We start from the raw sequence: 25,932 nt of genomic DNA on the forward strand, positions 1-25,932 counted from the left end.
ATCATTGCTTTGGGTAGTACAGACATTTAACAATATGAATTGTTCCATCAGCATGGAGTATCTTTCCATATTAGTGTCTCCTTCAGTTTCCTTGATCAATGTTTTATAGTTTTCACTGAACAGATTTTCCACCTCCTTGGTTTAATTCCTTCCTAAATATTTTATTCTTTTTGACGCTCCTATGAATGGGACTTTTTTCTCAGTTTCTCTTCCTGATAAATGGTTGTTTGTGTGTAGAAGCACAACTGATTTTTGAATTATTTATTTTGTGTCGTACAACTTTATTCATTATTTCCAACATTTGTTTCAGTAAAATAATGCTTTGTCATTTGCAAGTAGTGAGTTTTACTTTTTCCTGTCTGGTCTGAGTGATTTTTACTTCTTCTCTTGTCTGCTTGCTCTAACTAGGACTTTCAATACTATATTGAATAAAAGAGGCAAGCATGAGCATCCTTAACTTGTTCTTACAGGGAAAGTTGTCAGTTTTTTAGCACTGAATGTGATGTTCACTATGGGCTGAGGTACATTCCCTCTATATCCACTTCTTTGAGAGCTTTTATCATAAAAGTGTGTGAATTTTGTCAAATGCTTTTTCTACATCTATTGAGTTGATTATATCACTTTAATTTTCTTTTGTTAATGTGGTATATCACACTGATTTGCAGATATTGAGCCATCCTTGCATCCCTGGAATAAACCCTACTTGATCGTGGTATATGATCCTATTAATGTATTGTTGAATTCAGTTTCCTAGGATTTTGTTAAGGACTTTTACATCTATGTTCATCAGGGATGTGTACTTTTATCTTTGGACAAGGTCCAAAATCCTGTCTGGTTTTGATATTAGATTAGGGCTACTGCTAAGTCACTTCAGTCGACTTTTTGCGACCCTATGGGCGGTAGCCTGCCGGGCTCCTCTGCCCCTGAGATTCTCCAGGCATGAACACTGGAGTGGGTTGCTGTTTCCTTCTCCAGAGGGGATCTTCCGACCCAGGGATTGAACGCAAGTGTCCTGCATTGCAGGCGGTCACCTGCACTGTAGGTGGATTCTTTACCAACTGAGCTACCAGGGAAGCCTATTAGGGTAATACTGAGCTTGTAAAATGAATTCAGAAGTGCTTTCTCTACTTCTGTTTTTTTATGAAAGAGTTTGAGAAGGATTGGTATTTATTCTTCAGATGATTTAATTCACCACTGAAGGACTGGACTTTTTTGTTCACTGGGAGGTTTTTGATTACTGATTCCATCTCTTTGTTAGTGATTGGCCTGTTCAAAGTTTCTATTTCTTCCTGATTTAGCCTTGTTAGATTATATGTTTCTAGTAAGTTAACTATTTCTTCTAGGTTGTCTGTTTCACTAAGATCTGTTTCTGGGAGTTTGTCTTGTTCTTTCATTTGGAACATATTATTTTGTTTCTTCATTTTCCTTGACTCTCTGTTAATTTCTGTGCATTAGATAAAAATAGCCACCTACACTAGTCTTGACTGACAGATCTTATATAGGAGATGAACATCAACAATTAGCCTAGCCTTTGCTTCTCATTGTCTTTGAAAAGTTTGTAATTGTCTAACCACCATGGTCTTAGTGGCTCCCAATGGTCAAATATGTGCCAAAACTCATCAGTGTCTCAAGCAGAGGGTCACAGTCATCTTCTGGATGAAGGCCAGTTGGAAGTTGGACCCTCAGGCAGCAGCTGGGAAAGTATGTGATTAGACCTTATCCAGGGAGAAACTGGGAGGTAGGCATTTCACCTGCTCCCTCTGTGTTGCTGCTGCTGCTAAGTCACTTCAGTTGTGTCCGACTCTGTGTGACCCCATAGCCCACCAGGCTCCTCTGTCCACAGGACTCTCCAGGTAAGAACACTGGAGTAGGTTGCCATTTCCTTCTCCAATGCATGCTAAGTTGCTTCAGCCGTGTCCGACTCTGTGCGACCCTATGGACAGCAGCCCACCAGGCTCCTCTGTCCCCAGGATTCTCTAGGCAAGAATACTGAAGTGGGTTGCCATTTCCTTCTCCAGTTCCCTCTGTACTAGACCCAGTTATTAATATACAGCCATGAAATGGGGGTGGGGGACTGCGGGGTCCTGAACCCATTAAGAACTTTCTTTGCTATAACCCTGTAGGACTCCTGGATTCAAGCCCTGTTGGCTGTCAGAGCCAGGTGATCCAGAGGTTTTTCTCCCAAGCAGCAGCCTCAAAAGCTGGGCCACTAGATATGCATAAAAACTCCTCGAGAAGGATACTGGCAAATTGGAGCAGGCCAGAGGGAGAGGGCAGGAGACATGTCCACTGGCTCCTGTGACCTCAGGAGAGAACTGCAGTCACTGTCCAGATGCATTTAAATTGGAGGCCTGACCTGTGGCAGCAGCTTGTAAAGTAGGCAGGTAGAATCCTTTCAGGAAAAGACAGGGAGATGGGGATTTCTACAGCCCAGGGCTCACACCCACTAACATCTGCTTCCCTGTCGGCTATAGTGTGTGTGTCTCATGGATGCAAGCCTCACAGCTTTCAGGGCTAGGTGTTTGGGGGGCCGATCCCTCTGGTAGGAGTCTTAAAAATTGGGGTGCTAAATGTGGGGTTCAAACTCTCAGTCTCTCAAGGAGAAGCTAGGAGTTTGAGGTCCCTTCTGGGTGTCTGGCACTGTGCTAGGAGTGGGGTTTCTGGTGGCCACGTCTCAGCCTCCCCTGCTGTTTTGATGTGAGCGTTCTCTTTCTGGATTTCCTCCAGAGGGAATTTCTGCATGTGTAGCTGCTCATGTGGTGTGTCTGTGGGAGGAGGGCAGTGAGGAGCCTCCTATGAGGCCATATTTAAAGGCCACACCTACCCACGCTTATAAAAGGTAAACCTTAGTGAGTTTTGCTTTTTATAAATGTCAATGAATGACGGCTATGAATTATTACATTGCTGTAGAATTCCATGCTGGTTTGATTAACTTAAGAGTATTTTTGATTGATGTTCCAGTTATTAAGCCACTGATGTGGTAAGAGAAGAAAGCTCAAGCTACTTGTAAATGTTTATTAACTTAAGTTTATTCTATAAACATTTACTGAGTGCCCGCTCTGTTCTAGGTACTTGGGATACAAGTATCCAACCTTGTGGAAGCTGTAGTCTCCTAAGTAATGGACTACAGAAATAATACATACATACATACATAAAAATAAGACAAGAGTACTCACAACTTCTAAAATAGTAACCTGGGAAATAGCTAGATGTACCGACAGCAAAACTCCAGCGGATGACTATAACCCAAGCAGAAGCATTTTTGTTTGCTGACTCATCGGTGCCATTTGGTTGCTCACTTATGACTTCATGTCACTGAATTCTGACTTTCTGATCCGAATTACAATAAGGGTGTTCAATCAAATCTGTGGTTACCTTTGCATATTTTGTGACTTAAAATCTTTAGATTATGATTCACTGTGAGCATGGTTGTTGAAACTGTCTCAGACCTACAGGGTTTCTTTTACTTCCTCTAGGTTTTGTCTACTAAAAACATACTTTGGTGCTGTAGTGTAACTGCTCTATAGCTAATTTTTAAAAACTGATACAATATATGTTTTCTGTGTTTCACTTTTTCATCTAGAATATCTAACAGATATTGGTGTTACAAGGATTAAAACAATATGACATTTGAAAAAAACTTAAAACTAAAGAAAATGCCTGGACAAAGTAAATTTCAAGTCTGTGTTTTCTGCACCCACACTAGTCATTTATTTATTTCAACTATTTCTAATATTTTAGCATAGTAAGTAGGGTATTGTATCTTTTTCTTTGTACACTTGTGAGGAAGTAGTACTACAATGAGAAATAGAAGCATAATGTATATCCAGCAGGGCCATATAAGGAATGTTTCTTTGTCTATAAACCACTTGTCTCAGAAGAAAATCCCTCCGAATGATGAAAACCAAGAGATGTTTTCACACTTAACTCTTTTTTAAGTTTTTTCCTGATTTCAAAAGATGTTTTCATTGTTATAAAACTCCAAGATTAATGAAATTAATAACTTCAAAAGTGAAAAGTCCTTTATCCACATTCTCATCCCACCTCTCAACCCATAGAGAGAAATAATATTCTATGTATATCCTCACATGTTTTTCCTAGTCGTATAATGTATTTTTTATTAAGTAAGACTACACTGTACATTCTGCTTTGCAACTGACTTCTAGTCACTTAACGTGCCTGGTGTTTGTATTAACGTATTTAGTTTCCGCTCCTCTCCAATAGCTACAGAAAAGGACAAGTTTGTGGCTGTCTGTGCGCCCAACCACAAACTCACGCAGCCTACATATCTAACGGTAGAAATGCCTTCCACTGACCCGTGTGCCAACCCCCAACCCTCTCTCCAAGTCCTGACCCAAGAGGGCACCAGGAGAGTGACTCTAAAGATCCTCACAGTCCACACCCAGGGGCCAGACCTTCCTGCGAGCGTGAAGGACTGGGCTGAATGAAAAATCCACATTCACTCAGCGGTTAACCCTGATGACCCCAGAAGCATAGTAAACGCTGCACCCCGAGGGGTCTGAGTGTTGCTGCCTGGCCTTGCACGCCCACCTGGAGCAGGAAGGACATTTTACTGAGGATGAGCAGGTCAAGCTGACTTTTTGTAAAATCGCCATGGGAGGCTATTTATCCCACTTCACTCCTCCCACTTCAAAGCTACTTTCCATCACTCCAATATTTACCCTTGGAGCGATTAAGTCCTCCTTTATCTTTTCTGCGCTTTCGTTAGCTGCTCTTTTTAGCAGGTATGATTTAAGCCAAATGTCAATATGTCAGACATTAAATATCCATTCCCATGCACGGTGTGGACCATTACCTCCTCTGTTATAACAAACAGAATGTCAATTAACTTGAGTGCAGAAGTTACACAAAACTGACTGACAGCAGTTTATAAAGGACTCTACCCAGAGCGCTTGAAGCATTTAGCTTAGTTGAGGCCTTTCTTTCAATCTGCAAAGCTGCAGATACAACAACAGAAGTGAAATTTTTGTAGGAAGGAGCAACAAGCTTTGGGGGCAAGAAAACAGGAAACATGATTGTGCGAAGCAGCACTTTCACAGCTAGACAGGCTATGATGTCTCCACGGCATCATCGGGGAAGCTTCGGGGCTGGGGCTCCTGCCGGCTGGACACCCCGCTCCAACAGTGACACCAGGGCTGCAGTAGGGGGTGCCCCCAGCCCCTAAGTCCCCCAGAGCACCAGACCTTCCAAAGGCCACGTCCAGTTCTTCAAAAGTTAAACAGGAAGTGGTCCAAACTGGATGGCTAATGCAGAGAACTGCCGAGGGGTAAGAACGTGTCAGCAGAAGGCCCAGTCCTCCACCTTACGCTCCTCGGCCATCACAGAGTTCACGTGGCGGGCGCCAGCCTGGAGCTCAAGTTCTGCTCCCAGGGCCCCAAATAGGTCCAAAGTGACGCGTTCTGAAATCCTCTCTGGGAAAGGAAAACCTCCTGGCCATGCGACTTACGGCTGCTTCAACCTGTTTCTTTCAGATACCATTGTCCTCATCGCTTCCATAGCGGTCGTTTCTGCCAAAACTCAGGGTAACATCTTCGCCACGTCGGCACTGCGCAGCCTGCGCTTCCTGCAGATCCTGCGCATGGTGCGTATGGACCGGCGCGGCGGCACCTGGAAACTGCTGGGCTCCGTGGTCTACGCGCACAGCAAGGTGAGCTCAGGCTTCCGCACCCGCGGCCGCCCTGGTCACCAAACTCTTCGAAAGCAAACTTGGGCTTTTCAGAACCTGGATAAAGCCATGCGAGGACACAATGTGGATTATGTAAAAGTCACCATAAATATCCAAGCAGTAGTCAAACACATGAAATCATGCTCAGATTTTGTTTTTTGTTCCTGTTTCAAGTATTTTTCACCTCTAAAAAATCTCTCATTCTTTTTATAGCTATAAGGCTTCCCTCATAGCTCAGTCGGTAAAGAATCTGCCTGCAATGCAGGAGACCCGGGTTTGATTCCTGGGTCGGGAAGATGCCCTGGATAAGGAAATGGCAACCCCCTCCAGTAGTCTTGCCTGGAGAGTCCCAGGGACAGGGGAGCCTGGTGGGCTGCCGTCTATGGGGTCGCACAGAGTCGGACACGACTGAAGCAACTTAGCAGCAGCAGGCTATAGTCCATGGGGTCGCAAGAGTCAGACATGACTTAGTGACTAAACCACCACCACCACCACCATACCCAAGTAGTAGTCAAAGACATGAAATCATACTTAGATTTTGTTTTTGTTTCTGTTTCAAGTATTTTTCACCTCTAAAAAAATCTCTCATTCTTTTTATATCTAGGAATTAATCACAGCGTGGTACATAGGATTTTTGGTTCTGATTTTTTCATCTTTCCTTGTCTATCTGGTGGAAAAGGATGCTAATAAGGAGTTTTCTACATACGCGGATGCTCTCTGGTGGGGCACGGTGAGTGAAAAAATTTGGTTTTATTTATGGGATGTTGTGAGATGTTTCCTTTGAACACAGTGCAGTGATTCCCATGAGTGGTCTCAGTAAAACTATAAATGAACTTCCAAAAGGGAAATTTTGTGCAAATACACAGCACTTATAATTATCTGAAGAGTTGCCTCATCTGTTTAGGTCTAACAAAGTTCTCTTACAAATCAACTTACTGCTTCATGCGTGCCAGTCTGTTGCAAAATAAAAACGAATAATTTTTTTAACCTTGATTAAAATGTTCAGGGGCTCACTTATTTATTTTAACTTTGTGGAGCACAGCTTTGAAGTACAAATTGTTGTGTTGTTTGTCACTCATCAGAAAGTTTATCTGAGGCTTTAAAAGAAGAAATAGTAGCTGAACAAAAGCTATTAGTAAAATTGTAGTACAAAAAGGGAAAGAGAAAAGAGTGGTAACCATCTGTGAGATCAGAGATTACAGATACTGTGTTTCAAATTTTTCTACTCTTCTTCTTTTATGTTGTTAAAGGATAGTTTTCCAAACAAATAAAAGTTAAAACGTGATTCTCATACACATAGAAAATAAAGCATGTGTAAATATTTTAAGTTATTATCAATGAAGGAACTAGGAAGATGTTATAGCCAGTTCAGGACTATCCCAAGAACAGAAGTGTATACAGATTAGGAGTACTGAATGTGCAAACAGAGGCAAACCTGGCTGCTTCCACAGTGAAAGCAGGAAGTCAGAGGAACCCCCACCAGACAGTATTTATTTACATATCTATAGACAAGAATTATTTTGCATTCCTGCTGCAACTTACACTATCATAAAATAGCTCAAAGGCCATGAAAGGTGCAGAGCCTGCCCCATAAAATCAGAAATCGATAACCTAGAAGAACGTACTCCAAACAACACATAGTTTTCCACTGAAACAAAGATTGTCTTTCTATTGTAAAGAATTTATTAAACAGTCATTGAATTGTGTACCCTAATAAGAATGTTTTAGGATAAAGGAATGCCTTATACAATGTGTAAACTACATTTCTTTTTATTTTATTCCTTAATATCTTCCAAAATAGTGAAAATACAACAGCAGTTAGAGTTGTCTGAAGTCTCTTTGGTCCAGCAAATTTGTTCTCCTATAAATCATTTGTAATATTTCTTGAGTGTTAGATCGTTGCCAAAATAAAAATGCATCATCTTCTTAAACTGTGATTGAAGCATTAGTAAGTTTGTTTGCCAGTTTGCTTTGTGGAGGTCACTGCGGCACTATTCCGCTATTTGTCAGAAGCTCGTCAGTGAGAACTAGAACTGTCATCAAAGACGAGGATAACTCATCAGGGCTTGAAGTAAGCAGAACCTGGTGCAGCATAGCAGCAATAAAATGAATAAGAATCAGAAGCATAGTCGTTTGAAGATTAAGATTCTTTTTCCTTAGATTGTCAGAGCTAAATGTGTACAAGATTGTGCCACTGATAACAAAGCATCCTGTTGGCTTCATAATTTGATTTCCAACTCCTTGCCCTCCCCCACAAGCAATAATGACCACTTTGAAAGAAGGAAAGTGGAAAACCCAAAAGAGAGCTGTCATCTGACATGCCTAAAATACTTTTTATGTGCTGAGAACGAATGAAAATGTATGACTCATAGTGGGGATGAACTGAGTAAACTGAGCAAAAAGGAGGTTTTTCTAGCCAGCAAGGAGAAGACAGCGATTTGAATTTTAGTTTTTGCATCGCTGTGAAGCTACTAATGTGGCTGAATGACTGAGACCCTTGGGCACCCTTCTGTACGGAGGTGCAGCTGCTGGTGCATCCACCTGGCACCTCTCTAGCCTTCCTTCCATCATCTTCCTTTCTCCTTCCTACTACTCTCCTTCCTACTTATCCCCTTCCTACTAATCCCCTTCCTACTAATCTCCTTCCTACTGCATTGTGTGTTGAGCGTGTGTGGGAAACTCTCAATGTACTTAGTCACCAGCTTGTTTCTTTGCCAGAATAACCCACGTAGCAGGTTTCCAAAGGTCATCTCTGTGCCTTTCAGGGAAAAGCAGCATCTATTCATTGATTTCAGGGCAGCAGTGCTATTCTACTGAAGTTTAACCTGTACTTCGGGCTTCCCTGGTAGCTCAGCTGGTAAAGAATCTGCCTGCAATGCAGGAGACCCTGGTTCGATTCCTGGGTAGACAAGATTCACTGGAGAAAGGATAGGCTACCCACACCAGTATTCTTGGGCTTCCCTTGTGGCTCAGTTGATAAAGAATCTGACTGCAAAGCGGGAGACCTAGGTTTGATCCCTGGGTCGGGATCAACCAAGGGATCCCTGGAGAAGGGAAAGGCTACCCACTCCAGTATTCTGGCCTGGAGAATTCCATGGACTGTATGGGGTCGCAGAGTTCGACACGACGGAGTGACTTTTGCTTCACCGACTCTGATGCTGGGAGGGATTGAGGGCAGGAGAAGGGGACGGCAGAGGATGAGATGGCTGGATGGCATCACCGACTCAATGGACATGAGTTTGGGTAAACTCTGGGAGTTTATGATGGACAGGGAGGCCTGGCATGCTGTGATTCATGGGGTCTCAAAGAGTCGGACACGACTGAGAGACTGAACTGAACTGAATCTGTACTTAGCAGAATCTTTGAATGGCCTAATTATATCTCTTTCTAAAAAAAAAATCTAGTCTTGACTACAGAAGCAAAAATTTTCTAAGATATTGAGCTTCCAGGAATAAGAAAATGCCTTGTTGGTCCATAGTGGGTTTGTTGATATTAGCTAACTCATTAATGAAATTCTCTGAAGCCATAAAAAGCGAACAAGAGAACTTACTAGTTCTGTCCTTATAAGTAGAACATATACTAGGTCTCCAATATAAAGTAAAACAAATATAGAATACTCCACTGTGCTTAGTCACTCAGTTGTGTCCAACTCTTTGCAACCCCATAAACTGTAGCCCACTAGGCTCCTCTGTCCGTGGGGATTCTCCAAGCAAGAATACTATAATGGGTTACCATGCCCTCCTCCAGGGGATCTTCCCAACCCAGGGATCAAACCCAGGTCCCCTGCCCTGCAGGCGGATTCTTTACCATCTGAGCCACCAGGGAAGCCCAAGAATACTATAATGGGTTACCATGCCCTCCTCCAGGTAGTCTTCCCAACCCAGGGGTTGAACCCAGGTCTCCCACACTGCAGGCGGATTCTTTACCAGCTGAGCCACTGGGGAAGCCCAAGAATACTGGAGGCCATAGCCTATTTCTTTTCCAGGGGATCTTCCTGACCCAGAAATCAAACCGGGGTCTCCTGCATTGCAGGCAGATTCTTTACCAGCTGAGCTACCAGGGAAGCCCATGGAATACTCTACATTTTATTATATATTAATGAAGACCTCAATGAAATCTTTCTAGTTAGAACTGTCCATGTTGCATGTAATGCACACCTTGCTAACTAAGGAAACATCCGGAATATAGGGAAATGAAGGAAATGAAAGAATCCTGATTTGATGAGTTTCTTAGTGCTGGGCTTTGGTGAAAAAAAAGGAAATCCCCATTTATTTTTTTAAAAAAAAGCCTGAAGTAGTGATATATAGTTTAAAATGCAGTTTATAGTCTATGGATATAGTATTCAGTGAATTCTAAATATTATATGCAAAACTTCTCTAAGAAGAAGATACTTTCCCCAAACCAACTTTAGGAGGAATGCGTAGTGCAATCAGCACTGCTCAAAGCAATAACAATTTAGAGAACCTTGGTCCCTGGAAACTATTCCCATAATAGATGACAATGCTCAGCCCATAGTCCATAGCAAGGGCTGGTGTTAAGCCCCTGGCAGCTACCCAACCGCAGATGGGGGCTGCATGAATGGATATGGGGAACCTCTACAGCAAAGGAGCAGAGACCAATGTCCTTCCTGACAGACCTACAGCTTCAGGGCAGAAGGGTTTTGGGAATCAGAGTTTCATTGAACAATGTTCTGGACTCTGAAGGAGCAACCAAAGAGGTGTTGATGACGGACGTTGATGAGGCCAGGCAGCTATAAGAGGAGAGGTCTTCTGATTGTTCGGTGGAGCTCTGCTTAATGTCACTTCCTATTATTATTATCTTTCTTTTCAGTTACTTCAGGTTTATTCTGATAATCAAAGAACAGGTTTTCCTGGAGTTATTTTTTATTATGAGCTCCTTCTTCCCTGTTATTATCTTCCCTCCTTTTGATTTGATTTAGATTTATTCTGAAATAACTTAAGATACCATCCTCCTAAAGTAGTTTTTCCCGGTAATGACCCTATCCTTGAAGGCCAACTTGTCCTTTTTTTATTTACCACTCTTACTGTGTTGAAGATGGTGTTATGGGTTTTCTTTAAAGATCCAACAGCAGCAGATGGTATAAACCTACTCTTGAGGTTTATATAGCCTCCACCTGAGACCTGTGCTTGACATGATTCCTTCAGACATGTAGAGGATTTGGCGTTGGCCAGTTAGTCCTAGAATTTGCTCTTAAAAACCTCACACTTTTCCCAAGCAACAATATGGGAGGCTCTGTATGTAATGCACACTCAACAGGTTATGCAGCCCATATGTATGCCATGAGTTCATCCCCCTACAAAATCTAAGAATAGGAAATGGTGCCGATTTGTGGAAAGAGCAAGGATACCCTTGTCCTTGATGACACTGGTCACCTTTCTGAGAATCAACGCCCCCCCCCCACTTCCAGGGGGTTTACCAGGACATAGTGTTCTCTGCCACCTCTTAGAAGCTATTGGTTTCTGACTCAGTAAGTCTGCTGGTACAGTAAATAGAAGTGTTTCTTACTACCAATGTGAGGCCTGATGGAATCAGAAGCTTTACTTCCAACTATTCAGGATTATTAACAACCAAGTGAAAACTGAGACATACACCCCTGGCAATATTTTCCATACAGTCTAGCGGTTATTAACCTCTCCAAGCCCCATGCCTACCTTTGGGGCATTTACGGGGTATATTGGGCATGAATCCCTGGAGAACTCTTTCCTTAAGACATCTGTTCTTAAAATTGGCACATGTGCAACTCTGGACACTTTTGTTAAGTGTTATTCTAATAGTATTGAGCACATGCTGTATTAAAAAAAAAAAAAAAACAGTATTATAGTCAGGAGACCAGGGTTCCAACCCCATCGTTAGTGTTAGTAGAGATGTGATATTAAGCAATTGTTTAATATTGCTGTAAAACTGAGAATATAATAGTACCCAAACACAAAGTTGCTCTGTGTTTCAAATGAAACTAGGACGTGTGGATTCACTTTATCCAATACTAGATAGTTGTGACTGCCACTCTTATTGCTTATCTGACCACAAGCCTGGGAGAACAGTAGGGAGTGCTAATGCCCTGAGCCCTTGCCACAGCAAAACTTGAGTTTCATGATGCCACCACTGTGGAGTTTCCAATGTGTAAAGATTGAAAATCTTTCTGACCTACTAGTTCAAGATGACCAAATGTCAAAATTAACTTCATAGATTCTATGACTACCTACTATCTGAAAGTGTATGCCCAGGAAGTAGCCCAAGAGATTACTTGGGCTAAGAGAAGAGAACAGGGAAGAAAAGAGACTAGAAAGAAGAGAAACAGAGCAGAGAGGAGGAAAGAGCAGGGAGGGAGAAGAAGATTGTTGACAACTGTTGACAGGACTCTTCCCCCTTAAAGGACCCCCTTAGGAATTGCTGGAGGGAATGTAAGTTGTGCACCCATTATGGAAACCAGTCGGAGAAGATGATGGTACCCCACTCCAATACTCTTGCCTGTAAAATCCCATGGACAGAGGAGCCTGGTAGGCTGCAGTCCATGGGGTCACTGAGGGTCAGACACGACTGAGCAACTTCACTTTCACTTTTCACTTTTATGCATTGGAGAAGGAAAAGGCAACCCACTCCAGTGTTCTTGCCTGGAGAATCCCAGGGATGGGGGAGCCTGGTGGGCTGCCATCTATGGGGTTGCACAGAGTCGGACATGACCAAAGCGACTTAGCAGCAGCAGCAGCGTGGAAACCAGTACAGCTATTCCTCAAAAAAAAATAAGACTAGAACTACCACATGATTCTGCAATTCTACCCTAAAGAAAATAGAAGTACTAACTGGAGAAAATATATGCACCTCATATTCTATTTACAATAGCCAAGATTTACACTAGCAGCACTGTTTACCATAGCCAAGACACAGAAGCAACCTAAGCACCCATCAACAGATGAATGGATAAAGAAGATATGTGTATATATACAGTGGAATATTACTCAGCCATAAAAAAGAATGAAATGATGTCATTTGCAGCAACATGGATGGACCTAGAGGTTATCATACTTAGCAAAATAAGCCAGAAAGAGAAAGACAAATACCATATGATTTCACTTACATGTGGAATCTACAATACAAAACAAATATACAAACATAGCCAAACAGAAACAGAGTTACAGATACAGAAAACAAACAGGTGGTTGCCAGAGGGCAGAGCAGGAGGGAGAGGGAAGAAATAGGTGAGGGAGACTGAAAGGTACAAATAAGTGAGTCCCAGGTATAAAGGGTACAGTGTGGGAAATATAGCCAATAACTGTGCAGTGTCTTTGTATGTGATATCGTAGCTAGACTTACCTTGGTGATGGTTTCAAAATGCTATAGAAATACCAAATCACTGTGTTGTGTAACAGGCACTAACAAAGGGCTTTAGGTCAATTATGGCTCAAAACAAACAAATAAACTCATAGAAAAAGAGACCAGATGTGTGTTTACCAGAGGCAGGGAGTGGAAGGTGGAGGAATTGAATGAGGATGGTCAAAAGGCACAAACTTCCAGCTCTAAGTGCCATGGACATGATGTACCATGCAATAAGTATAATGAGCTCTGCTGTGCATTATATATGAAAGTTGCTAACAGAGTAAATCCTAAGCGTTTTAAAAACTATATTTATATACACATATATGTATATTTATATATCCATTTCTTTAATGCTGTATCTATATAAGATGATGGGTGTTCGCTGAACTTATAGTGTTAATTATTTCATGATGTGTTCAAGTCAGGGCATTGTACTGTGCACCTTAAACTTCTGCAAAGCTGTGTATCAATTATTTCTCAATAAAACTGGAAGAAAAAAAGATGAAAGAAAATAAAAATAATTTTAAAGAGACCCCCCTTAGGGGGAAATTATACTGTACTGTGGAAATCTACGAATAGTCTATTTTTAATTTGCTCACATAAATGCATTAGCTATAAACAGCTATTCATACCTGTGTTCTGCAAACCAGACCAGTAAATATTTGTTGATTTGTTGCTTGAAGAAAAGAAGGTAGGTTTATATCTCCTGGTCTCTAATTAATTGTGCTATTGAAAACAATTAACTGTAGCCTAATCTATGTCTAAATTATAACTTGAACACAGCACCTGTCTCCCATTAAAGAAAAATACTGAGGAAAGCTTGGACCCAAGTTTACATTTGTTGTGCAGTATGATTCCTGAGGGAGAAAACACTTGATTGTTGAACCCACTAAGAGGCCCCGAGCAGACCTCCGACTTTGCTACCATAATTACTCCTTTCTGCCAATATTTGCAACCCAAAGACTTTCAGAAAATCTCTCCTTACCTGCATGACTGCAGTTGAGGGCAAAACTTCCTCTGAGCTGCTCCCACATGCTGCAGCCCCTTCCAGTAAATGCCCACCCGGAAGGACAGCACGAGCCACAGGCACCACCAAGCCCACTGGTGAGGCCACAGGGGAAGCAGGCCTGTCCTTCTTGTCCCAACCCTTCCCGTCAGGCTGGTCTGCCGGCTTCCACCTCTAGTCATGAAGTGTGACAACCAATTAAAGTATTATTTTGCTAAAACAACACTGCAAGAGATATTGGAACGTTTAAAAAATGTGTTTTTTAATTGTTTAGGGACTTCCCTGGTGACTGAGATGGTAAAGAATCTGCCTGCAAAGCAGGAGACCTAGGTTTGATCCCTGGGTCAAAAAGATCCCCAGGAAAAAGGAATGGTGACCCGATCCAGTATTCTGGCCTGGAGAATTCCACGGACAGAGGAGGCTGGCGGGCTACAGTCCATGGGGTCGAAACGAGTCCAAAAGAGATATTGGAACTTTTTATAAGTGTATCTTTTAATTGTTTGAATTCAAAACTTTATAACCTTTCCTAGTCAAAAGTCAATGAGTATGAATCAGTAATAAGTAAATATGTATATAAATACATAAATTTTCAAAATTTCACTAACCAGCAGATGTTAAGAGCATAGATCCTAGGGGCTCTGGAAGGAGTCAGAAAATGGAATGACACTCAATACAGTGAGTTTCCTCCAGGCCTGATTTTTGCCAACTCCTTAGGGTCACACATGCCAACTATAAGCAGGTAATTCCTTCCAGGAGCTCCCAGGGAAGAGGGTGTCTTTGGGGCTCTCTGTGAGCCCACCTTACTCTAGCTTTACATCCAAATTAGACCAGTTACTGCAGCTCAGTCCCTGGAGCTGCACGTGGCTTCTGGAACACAGAAGTGGGTGCATTGCTGAGCACAAGTGTGGGAGCAGAGACCCAGAAAGGCTACTCAGTTCATGTGCAAAGGATCAACTGAGAAAGCTTCCCAGGGCCTTCCAGTTACTGGGGAAAGGGAAGAAACATAAGGTAGCTGCACTGGGGTACCTCAAAGACAGCTTGACCTGAAAGCCCAGAAAAATCAGCAGCCTTCCTGCAGACTACTGCCTCAGAAGGTAAAGAATCCGCCTGCAATGCCGGAGACCTAAGACTTGATCCCTGGGTCGGGAAGATCCCCTAGAGAAGGAAATGTCATCCACTCCAGTATTCTTGCCTGGGAAATCCCATGGATGGAGGAGCCTGCTGGGCTACAGTCCATGGAGTCACAAAGAATTGGACATGACTGAGAGGTTAACACTTTCACTTTCCTGCAGCCCTCTTCCAGGATGGTTTGATGGAATGCAAGCTTCCCTGGTGGCTCAGACGGTAAATAATCTGCCTGCAGTGCAGGAGACCTGGTTTCAATCCCAGGGTTAGGAAGATCCCCTGGAGGAGGGCGTGGCAACCCACTCCAGTATTCTTGCCTGGAGAATCCCCCTGGACAGAGGAGCCTGGTGGGCTAAAGTCCATGGAGTTGCAACGAGTCAGACATGACTGAGCAACTAAGCACAGCACAACCAGAGGCTGCCTTAGAAAGGGAGCAGCCACGTCAAGCAGGGGGGTCAGTGTGATGCCCCCTGATAACAGCAGGAGGCCCAGTTTCCCCCTTTGCAGCCATAGGAAGCAAAATGATCTGCCCACAGGCACAAAACAGGAACCCTCGCCCCCGCTCCCTGGCATCCTGGTGCTAGATCCTTCCCCAGCCTCACCTTCAACAAAAGGCCCCTCAGCCCTCAAGCAAGCAACACCCCAGCGACTGTGAGGTCCAGCAGAGGAAGTGGCTGCTCCAGACTGGGCTGTGGGCCACTCCAGCTCCTCCTGGCCTGGCCCTGGTGGCACAAGGAGAAGGTAGGAGGGTCTCACTATCCTCCACCCCAGGCAGCCCAGGTATGACTCTCAGGGTTCATGACACCTCCTCACCAGTGCCATTAGAGGGGCAGCCCTGAGTTCAAAAGGAGGGCGCGGCACTCTTAACTGGACTTAGTACGTGGTCACTTTGCTGTGTCTGGAAGCAGCAGATTAAAACCCACTCAGAGCCCCAGGCCCAGGAAAACAACTCAGATATGTGACTGGAATGGAAAGCAGACAAAGAAATGCAACATTATTGCTGTGACCAGACCATGAAATTTCTCCTTCCGTTTATTATTGTTAATAAACTACTGGAAAGGATTAAGCTGTTTTGCAGAAAAGGTGTGGTAGATTAAACTCGTTCCTGCATATTTAAGGTTATGAACCTGTCATGAGATGTAGCCAGGAGTGTTTTATCTGCAATCAGAATCCCTTCCAAGACTGCCAGGGGCATCTGGTTCGCTCGGCTGCTGTTTTGCACAACACGTTCTTTCTCACACCCTCACAGCCCAAACAAGCCCTCCTCGTTCCAGGCCCTTCTCTCCCCGCAGGTGATCCTCCTTGTCCTTCACTGCAGGTGATGAAGCCACCGTGAGCTTTTCCAGCCCAGCTCCCTCTTCACGTTGTGTCCACACAGTCTCCACCCTGTGGAGGATACATTCATCCACGCGACCAAGGCTAGCCCGCCACCATGTGCCCTTCCCCTTGGCTTGCTGTTGCTGCTTAGTCACTGAGTCATGCAACCCCGTGAACTTTCATCTGCCGGGTTCCTCTGTCCATGGGCTTTCCCAGGCACAATAGTGGAGTGGGTTGCCATTTCCTTCTCCAGGGGATTTGCCCCACCCAGGGATCGAACCCGAGTCTCCTGCATTGGCAGGCGAATTCTTTACCGTCTGAGCCACCAGGGGAGCCCCTGTCTTGGGTATCCCCCACCATAAAGCCCCCACTTCCCCTCTGCAGACTTGGCCTCTCTGCAGACAGGCACAGATCCGTCCTAGAAATCCCCACCTCACTTCAGAGATTCCCAGGAGTTCTCACCCCAGTTTCTCACTCTGTTTGTTACCAATGTTCTTGAAAGCGTTCTTTATTTGTTTACTAAACACTTACTGAGGTCCTGTTACTTTGCGGCAAACTTCATGCTAGAAAACAGAGTAAAGAAACAGTCCTTCCTTCCAGTTGAGGAAATGCGGCCCGAGGGAAAGCAGAGTAGACCACCCCTCATGATGGGAACCAAGAGGAAATGAGCAGGCCAGAAAGAAACCGGAGGCCCTGCCGTGGACAGTGGGCAGGGGGCCTCTCCGAGGACAGCCAGCTTAGGACAAGATCTGCAAAATGAGAAGGAGCCCTGGCAAGGGGGAATGGCTGCGGGGAGAGGCTGTGCAAGGGCTCTGTGGAAGGATGGCCTTGCCCATTCAAGGAGAGAAAGGACACTGTGGTCAAAGTGCAGTGAGCAGAGGGAAGCCCAGGGCGGTGTGGGGGTGCCACGGAGACAGGGTCACGTTCTCCACAGCTCGGAGCTTAGAATTTATTCTGAATTTGGTGAACAGCCATTGAAGGACTTTTAGAGAGGAGTAAGAAAATAGCCTGTGCAGGTGTGTGGAGAAGGAAACAAGAGAAACAGGAACAAAAGCAGAAAAGGCAATTGAGAGATGACGGCTCATGATCTTCAAGAGCCAGGACGTGGAAACAACCTCAGGGTCATGACAATGGATCAGCAGGAGGGGGTGGTGTACACATGAGGGGCCTGCTACTCAGCATGGAAAGCGAAGAAACTCTGCCAACTGCAGCCACGTGGATGGACCTTGACCTCTAAGCCCAACAAGTCAGACAGGGACAGATACTGTATGATCTCACTTATATGTATTTAAAAACAAATAAAAATGGGCATAGAAGGAGCCTACCTCAACATAGGCCCTATATGATAAGCCTACAGCAAACATTATTCTCAGTGGTGAAAAACTGAAAGAATTCCTAAGACCAGGAACAAGACAAGGGTATCCACTTTCATCATTATTATTCAACATAGTTCTGGAAGTCCTAGCTACAGCAGTCAGAGAAGAAAAAGAAATAAAAGGAATCCAGATCAGAAAAGAGGAAGTAAAGCTCTCGCTGTTTGCAGATGACATGATACTGTACATAGAAATCCCTAAAGATAATATCAGAAAATTACTAGAGCTAATCAGTGAATTTAGCAAAGTTGCAGGATACAAAATCAATACACAGAAATCACTTGAACTTCTATATATACTAACAGTGAAAAATCATAAAGAGAAATTAAGGAATCAATCCCATTCACCATTGCAACAAAAAGAATTAAATATCTAGGAATAAACTTTCCTAAGGAGACAAAAGAACTGTACACAGAAAATTATAAGACACTAATGAAAGAAATCAAAGATGACATAAACAGGAGGAGAGATATTCCATGTTCCTGGGTAGGAAGAATCAATATTGTGAAGATGACTATACTACCAAATGCAATCTACAGATTCAATATGCTCCCTGTTAAATTACCAATGGCATTTTTCAGAGAACTAGAACAAAATATTTCCCAATTCATATGGAAACACAAAATACCTGGAATAGCCAAAGCAGTCTTGAGAAAGAAGAATGGAGCTGGAGGAATCAAGCTTCCTGACTTCAGATTATACTACAAAGCTACAGTCAGCAAGACAGTATCGTACGGGCACAAAAACAGAAATACAGACCAATGGAACCAGATAGAAAGCCCAGGAAGAAACCCATGTACCTATGGGTACCTTATTTTTGACAAAGGAGGCAAGAATATACAATGAGGCAAATACAGCCTCTTCAATAAATGGTGCTGGGAAAACTGGACAGATACATGTAAAAGAATGAAATTAGAACATTTCCTAATACCACACACAAAGATAAACTCAAAATGGATTAAAGACCTAAATGTAAGACCACAAACTATAAACCTCTTAGAGGAAAACATAGACAGAATACTTGATGACATAAATCAAAGCAAGATCCTCTATAACCTACCTCCTAGAGTAAGAGAAATAAAAACAAAAGTAAACAAGTGGGACCTGATTAAACCAAAAAGCTTTCACATAGCAAAGGAAGCTATAAGCAAGGTGAAAAGACAGCCCTCATAATGGGAGAAAATGATAGCAAATGAAACAACTGACAAAGGATTAATTTCCAAAATATACAAGCAGCTTATACAACTCAATACCAGAAAAGCAGACAACCCAATTAAAAAGTGGGAAAAGACCTAAACACACATTTTTCCAAAGAAGACATAAGGATGGCTAACAAGCACATGAAAAGATGCTCAACAACGGTCATTATTAGAGAAATGCAAATGAAAACTACAATGAGATATCACCTCACACCAGTCAGAATGGCCATCATCAAAAAGTCTACAAACAATAAATGCTAGAGAGGGTGTGGAGAAAAAGGAATGCTCTTGCACTGTTGGTGGGTATTTAAATTGATACAGCCACTATGGAAGACAGTATGGATATTCCTTTAAAAACTATGAATAAAACCACCATGTGACCCAGCAATCCCACTCCTAGGCATATACCCTGAGGAAACCAAAATTGAAAGAGACACATTTATCCCATTGTTCATTGCAGCACTATTTACAATAGTTAGAACATGGAAGCAACCTAGATGTCCATCGACAGATGAATGAATAAAGAAATTACGATACATATACACAATGGAATGTTACTCAGCCATAAAAAGGAACACATTTGAGAGCTCTAATGAGGTGGATGAACCTAGAACCTATTATACAGAGTGAAGTGAGTCAGAAAGAGAAAGATAAATATCATATTCTAATGCATATATATGGAATCTAGAAAATTGGTCCTGAATAATTTATTTACAGGGCAACAGTGGAGAAACAGACATAGAGAATAGACCTATGCACATGGAGAGAGGGGAGGAAAGGGTGAGATGTATAGAAAGAGTAACATGGAAACGTGCACTACCATATGTAAAATAGATAGCCAACGGGAATTTTCTGTATGGCTCAGGAAACTCAAACAGGGGCTCTGTATCAACCTAGCGGGGTGGGATGGGGCAGGAGATGGGAGGGAGGTTCAAAAGGGAGGGGATATATGTATCCTATGACTGATTCATGTTGAGGTTTGACAGAAAACAGCAAACTTCTGTAAAGCAATTATCCTTCGATTAAAAATTAAGAAATTTTAAAAAACAGAAAGAGATGAGATTCATGGTTACAGCAGGTTTGGGAGGTGGAGTGGAGGAAGGTGGTTAAAAGGTACCAGCTTCCAATTAGAAGATAAACTAACACCAGGGATGTCAGTGCCACAAGGTGAGTGACTGTAGGTGACACTGCTGTGTGACATGCAGAAAAGCAAAGAGTAAATCCTATGAGTTCTCATCACAAAAAGAAAAGTGTGACCCTTGTAGAATATCTCTGCAGAATGATGGATGTTCACTAGCCCTGCTGTGGTCATCGTTTCACAGCAAATGTAAATCAAACCACCAAGCTATGTGCATTGAACAGTGATGCACGTCAACCATCCCTTAATAAAATCTGGGAAAAGTATAGTAAAAAAGAGGCTGCTACAGAGCCTGATCTACCATGGCGCCCACGAGGACAGAGAGGAGGGAGGGGACTGGGAATATTGAAGCATCGTAACCTGCTGAGGGATTCAGAGAGGGACCTGTGGGGAAGGAGCAGCAAGGGTTCCTCGAGGCTTCCAATTGAGCAGCCCATACACGAGGTTTGTGAGATGTTAGTTCCCTAACCAGGGATTGAACCTGGGCCCTCAAGGATTTCCTGACAGCAGTGTTCTTGATTGGGAAGGGATGTAATTGGCACAGCAGGCTGGGGGTAATAAAAGTTCTGTCTTAAATATATTAAGTTTAAATGACTGGGCAGCATCCAAAGAGAAGTATCAGTTGCAGATATGTGGATCCAGAGCTCAGAAGAGTGGTCTGACCTGGAGGCAGAAACTCAGTGTGTTCCTCATAAAAATGGCATTTAAGTCTTGAGAACGTTTTAGATCACCTGGCAAAAGAGAGAAAAGAGGAGATAGAAGAGAAAGGAAAAATGAAAGAACAGAATTTTTCAAAAAAGAGAAAAAGACCCAGAAGCAAACCTTAAGAATCTAATATTCGAAGGTTGACTGGTGTAGGATGAGCCACGTAAAAGAAGCTGCCAAAGATGTAAAGCTATGACAAACAGCATATGAAAAAGCAGAGACATCACTTGCCAACAAAGGTCTATATAGTCAAAGCTATGTTTTTTCAGTAGTCATGTATGGATGTGAAATTTGGACCATAAAAAAAGCTGAAAGCCAAAGAACTGATGCTTTAGAACTGTGGTGCTGAAGAAGACTTTTGAGAGCCCCTTGAACTGCAAGGAGATCAAACCAGTCAATCCTGCAGGAAATCAATCCTGGATATTCATTGGAAGGACTGAAGCTCCTTTACTTTGGCCATCTGATGCGAAGAGCTGACTCATTGGAAAAGACCCTGATGCTGGGAAAAAACAAGGGCAAGAGGAAAGGGGAATGACAGAGGATGAGATGGTTGGATGGCTTCCCCCACTCAAGGACGAGTTTGAGCAAATTCTGGGAAATCGTGAAGGACAGGGAACCCTGGCATGCTGCAGTCCACGGAGTTGCAAGGAGTTGGACATGCCTGAGCAACAGCAACAATAAAGAAGTAAAGGGAAAACCATGAAAGTAAGGCAAGAAGAGAGTTTAGGAAGGGTGGTCAGCTGAGCGGGATGCTTTTGGAGGGTTTACAGCACAAAGTGTCCCTTCCATTACCATTTCTGCCTCTCAACAGGTTTCCCTCCTCTGAAAGCTGGGGAAGGTGACATGACCAAGATGGCTGCTGTTAGAAACCGCTGGCGACCCTGTCCCTGTGTCTACCTCTCTTCTCAGTCCTCATTCTCCTTGTTTTCCATGAGCCTGTGACACCAGGGCTCACCTGGTCTTCTGTGAAGCTGTCTTCTCCATTGAGTTTCCATTTACATAACCCGTTCCTAGTCCTCCTACTTTTGAAACAATATACTCCTCTGGCTTTCCTTTTCCTTCTGCCCCTTAATTGTGTGGGTTTCCTGAGGAGGTGTCCTGCACCCCTTCTTCACACTCTGCTACCTCATGGCTTCACAGAGCTTCCACAGTCACTCAGCACCTGATTCCAAAATCCACATCTCAAGCCAACCTCAAGTCTTAAGACGCAGGCTCTCCTTCTTAATTCCTTGCTAATATGGCTTCCCCAGGTAGCACTAGTGGTAAGGAACCCACCAGCCAATGCAGGAGATTTTAGAGATAAGAGTTCTATCCCTGAATCGGGAAGATCCCCTGGAGGAGAGCAGGGCAACCCACTCCAGTATTCTTGCCTGGAAAATTCCATGGACAGAGGAGTCTGGTGGGCTACAGTCCATGGGATTGCAAAGAGTCAGGCATGACTGAGCTCACACACACACAAACAAACACAAACACACACACACACACACACACACACACACACACAGAATGTCTAAATCAGCCACATACTGATATTTGAAAAGCCGTCATTGAAAGTCACTCTTCATCTTTGCTCCCGAACCCTTTCCTTCTTGTCGTCTTTCTATTTATGGGGCCACATCTTCCACTTGAAATGTTCAAATCCTGTTGGTTTGGTCGTCACCTTCCTTCTGGATGATCTGTGGATATGCTACTATTGCTGTTCTTCAGCTTGTCTCTTTAGTCTCCACCTTGTACCATCCCACTTCCACTGTTCTGATTCAATCACCCCATCATTCTACCAGGTCAGGCTTGCCTCGTCTGTCCTGGAGCACAGCCAGAACTCTGTTCTAAAGCACACAAGCAGCCCCTGGAGCAGTTTATCATCAGGGAGACAAGACCCAGGGATCATTTCTCAGACACTCCCTGGTCTAGCATTAGCTAGCTCCAGTGCAGCTAAGTACACATTCCAAAACCCACCCTGTTTATCCCACTGCTGTGCAGCTGTTCATCTGTATCCCCTCCCTGGATTACTCTATCATCTCTGTCTCTCAAAATAGTACCCCTCCTTCAAAGCCTGGGTATGATGATATATTCCCAACAAAGCTTCTGCAACTCGCCCAAGCTAGTACTAATCTCTTTGAATTTGAGCAGCAGATTATTTGTGCTTTCAGCATAATACCTGTCTTGCCCTATTTTGTGTTTTAATGATTTGTGTGTGACATACTTCCCTTCTTATGCCCTAAATATCTTAGGAGCCATGCACCTCTCATTTTTGTTCCACTACAAATCAAAGCACGCACCCTACACACACCAGGCCTTCAGGAAATGCCCTCCAGGGAAATGAGTGGATAGACTTAATTAACACAAATTATTGTTTTGTGTACTGATCCAGTCCTAAAGCCGAAGAATTGATGCTTTTCAACTGTGGTGTTGGAGAAGACTCTTGAGAGTCCCTTGGACTTCGAGGAGATCCAACCAGTCCATTCTAAAGCAGATCAGTCTTGGGTGTTCTTTGGAAGGGCTGATGCTAAAGCTGAAACTCCAGTACTTTGGCCACCTCATGTGAAGAGTTGACTCATTGGAAAAGACTCTGATGCTGGGAGGGATTGGGGCCAGGAGGAGAAGGGGACGACAGAGGATGAGATGGCTGGATGGCATTACCGACTCCATGAACTTGAGTCTGAGTGAACTCCGGGAGTTGGTGATGGACAGGGAGGCCTGGCGTGCTGCAATTCATGGGATGGCAAAGAGTCGGACACGACTGAGCGACTGAACTGAACTGAACTGAAAGCCATGGTGTGATCATTCCTATATCACTGATGGTTATCCACTTACTAATCTAGCCTTTCTTTGAATGCACTTAGGAAAGATGGAAAATCGTATTATAAGGGAGGAACAAGTATGTAGGTTACTCCCTTCCTTAAGCAAAGAGTTCTGTTATGTGTCATGGAAAATTAAAGCACAGTAATAAAATGCGCCAGCCAGACTGCTTGAATAATGATTTAGTGGAAACTGTTCGTGAGTCCTGACTTCCCTCTCAAGTACTTAAGCTGCACGTCCTGTTTATTTGTTTTTAGATAACATTGACCACGATCGGTTATGGAGACAAAACCCCCCTGACGTGGCTGGGAAGGCTGCTGTCAGCAGGCTTCGCACTCCTGGGCATTTCTTTCTTTGCACTTCCTGCTGTGAGTATCTTTGCAAAAATTAAACACTTCCAGTTGGATTGTAGAGGTTTACTAGCATGAGCTTCCTTTAAACAATATGCCCTGGAACATAGCTATATTTACTGGTATCATTTTTCTGATATAATGTTGACTTTTCTACATATAGCTAGTTGGATAATTTAAAAAATGGTCTTCCCTTGGAGACATTTAACCCAAAAGTTTTCTACCAGCTGGGGCTTTAGGATCGAATAATAATTCAGGTGGCATCAGTCAACATGCTCCTAATACATTGAAAATAGGTGTAAAGAGTTAAAGCTGTCCTCCTCTTAAACTGATGGCTCCAGTTAAGTGTGTGAGGTGTGAGCTACTGAAGAGATTCATGTGCCCACGTGGAGTATTTACCTCTTCGGATCCACTTGAGTGAGAAGCACTTGGATTTAAACGGTCTTTAAAGTGTCAGATGATTTATTGTTTGTGTCATCATTGATTTTTGTTAACCACCAGTTTCTGTATCATATCAGAATGAAGAGCACACTTATCTTCTCTTAAGCTTCTGATTATTTTCCCCTGAGTGGATGAAGCCTGTCTTTCTGGCTGTTTTATCCTCTTGTGTCTTCAAAGGCAGTTTGTGAAAATATTTATTACGATTTGCCACCATCCCCAAGCTCTCTCTTTCGCTCACTCCACCCCTCGTGGGGGAAAGGAGCCCAGAAGCAGGCGTGTTAGAGCCATGGCCGCCGTGCTGCTTAAGAAACCAGAGCCTCCATCTTGCTTGAGACACAGGCAGGCTCACAGAGACCCCAGGGCACCCGTCCAAGGAGCCAAGGGGGTGGGGCCTTCAGCACCACAGGCTGAGGTTCCTGGGGCTCCACCTCTGCCCGAACCCCTTGTCCTTCCCATGGCCAGTGCTCAGCTCCAGGCTGACTGGCTGGTTGCATCCCAGACCACCTAAAGTCAGAGAAGGGTCCCCAGGGACCATGCATGAGCTCAGGTACCAGATCTCACTTTGAATTCGGATTCAGTCCCATGCTCCCCAAGTGTGATTGTGTTGGTTTGCTAGGACTGCTGTAACAAGGTGTCACAGACTATCTGGCTTGACCTAACATAGTTCAGTTGTCTCGTGGTTCTGGAATTTTCCTGATGGTTCAGATGGTAAAGCATCTGCCTACAGTGTGGGAGACCCAAGTTCGATCCCTGGGTCAGGAAGATCCCCTGGAAAAGGAAATGGCAACCCCCTCCAGTAATCTTGCCTGGAAAGTCCCATGGATGGAGGGGCCTGGTAGGCTATAGTCTATGGGGTCACAAAGAGTCGGACACGACTGAGCAACTTCACTTTCTTTCTCATGGTTCTAGAGGTGAAAGTTGAAAACCAAGGAGCTGGCAGGGCTGGTTCTTTCCGAGGGCCCCAAAGGAGGGATGCATCCAGGCCTCATGGACACCGTATCCTCATGGCTACTCCCTGTGTCTCCCTCTGTCCATGTCCAAGTTTCCTCTAAAAAGGACACCAGCCACACTGGGCTAGGGCCCGCCCTATGAGCTCACTGTAACTTGATCACCTGGGTAAAGACCTTTTCTCCAAATAAGGTCGTACACTGAGGTCCTGGGGATTAGGACTCCAACCTGTAAATTTTGGACACAAGTCAGCCCGTAACAGACCCTGAGTACATTTATTAATGTCATGTATGAAGAGTTATTGCACCCAAAGAAAGTTTTTGAAGACCAATGATATAACATAAGTCAAGTGCTTGTCATGAAGAAAACTTTTACAATATGTGTGTGTTTCCTGCTGAGACAAAGTGGAAAAGAGGACAGAAAGCTTCTGTCCATCCAGAGTCACATGAATCCGGCGACCTCAGCCATGTAGAACAGACACCCACGTGACAGCCAGATTCCCTACAGGAA

General features: G+C 43.7%; 1 protein-coding gene across 3 annotated transcripts in view; it reads left to right on the top strand.

Moving 5' to 3' along the window:
- The window catches only part of KCNQ5 (potassium voltage-gated channel subfamily Q member 5), a 626,701-nt gene that overhangs the window by 485,626 nt on the left and 115,143 nt on the right, over nucleotides 1–25,932 (top strand). For all 3 annotated transcript variants that reach the window (XM_061427192.1, XM_061427191.1, XM_061427193.1), the window contains exons 4-6: nucleotides 5,493–5,668; nucleotides 6,291–6,416; nucleotides 23,941–24,051. In XM_061427192.1, coding sequence (XP_061283176.1) covers nucleotides 5,493–5,668; nucleotides 6,291–6,416; nucleotides 23,941–24,051 — 413 coding nt within the window. The remainder of the gene's footprint in view (nucleotides 1–5,492; nucleotides 5,669–6,290; nucleotides 6,417–23,940; nucleotides 24,052–25,932) is intronic.

Source organism: Bos javanicus, chromosome 9 (assembly GCF_032452875.1).
Source record: "Bos javanicus breed banteng chromosome 9, ARS-OSU_banteng_1.0, whole genome shotgun sequence".
Taxonomy (NCBI): domain Eukaryota; kingdom Metazoa; phylum Chordata; class Mammalia; order Artiodactyla; family Bovidae; genus Bos; species Bos javanicus.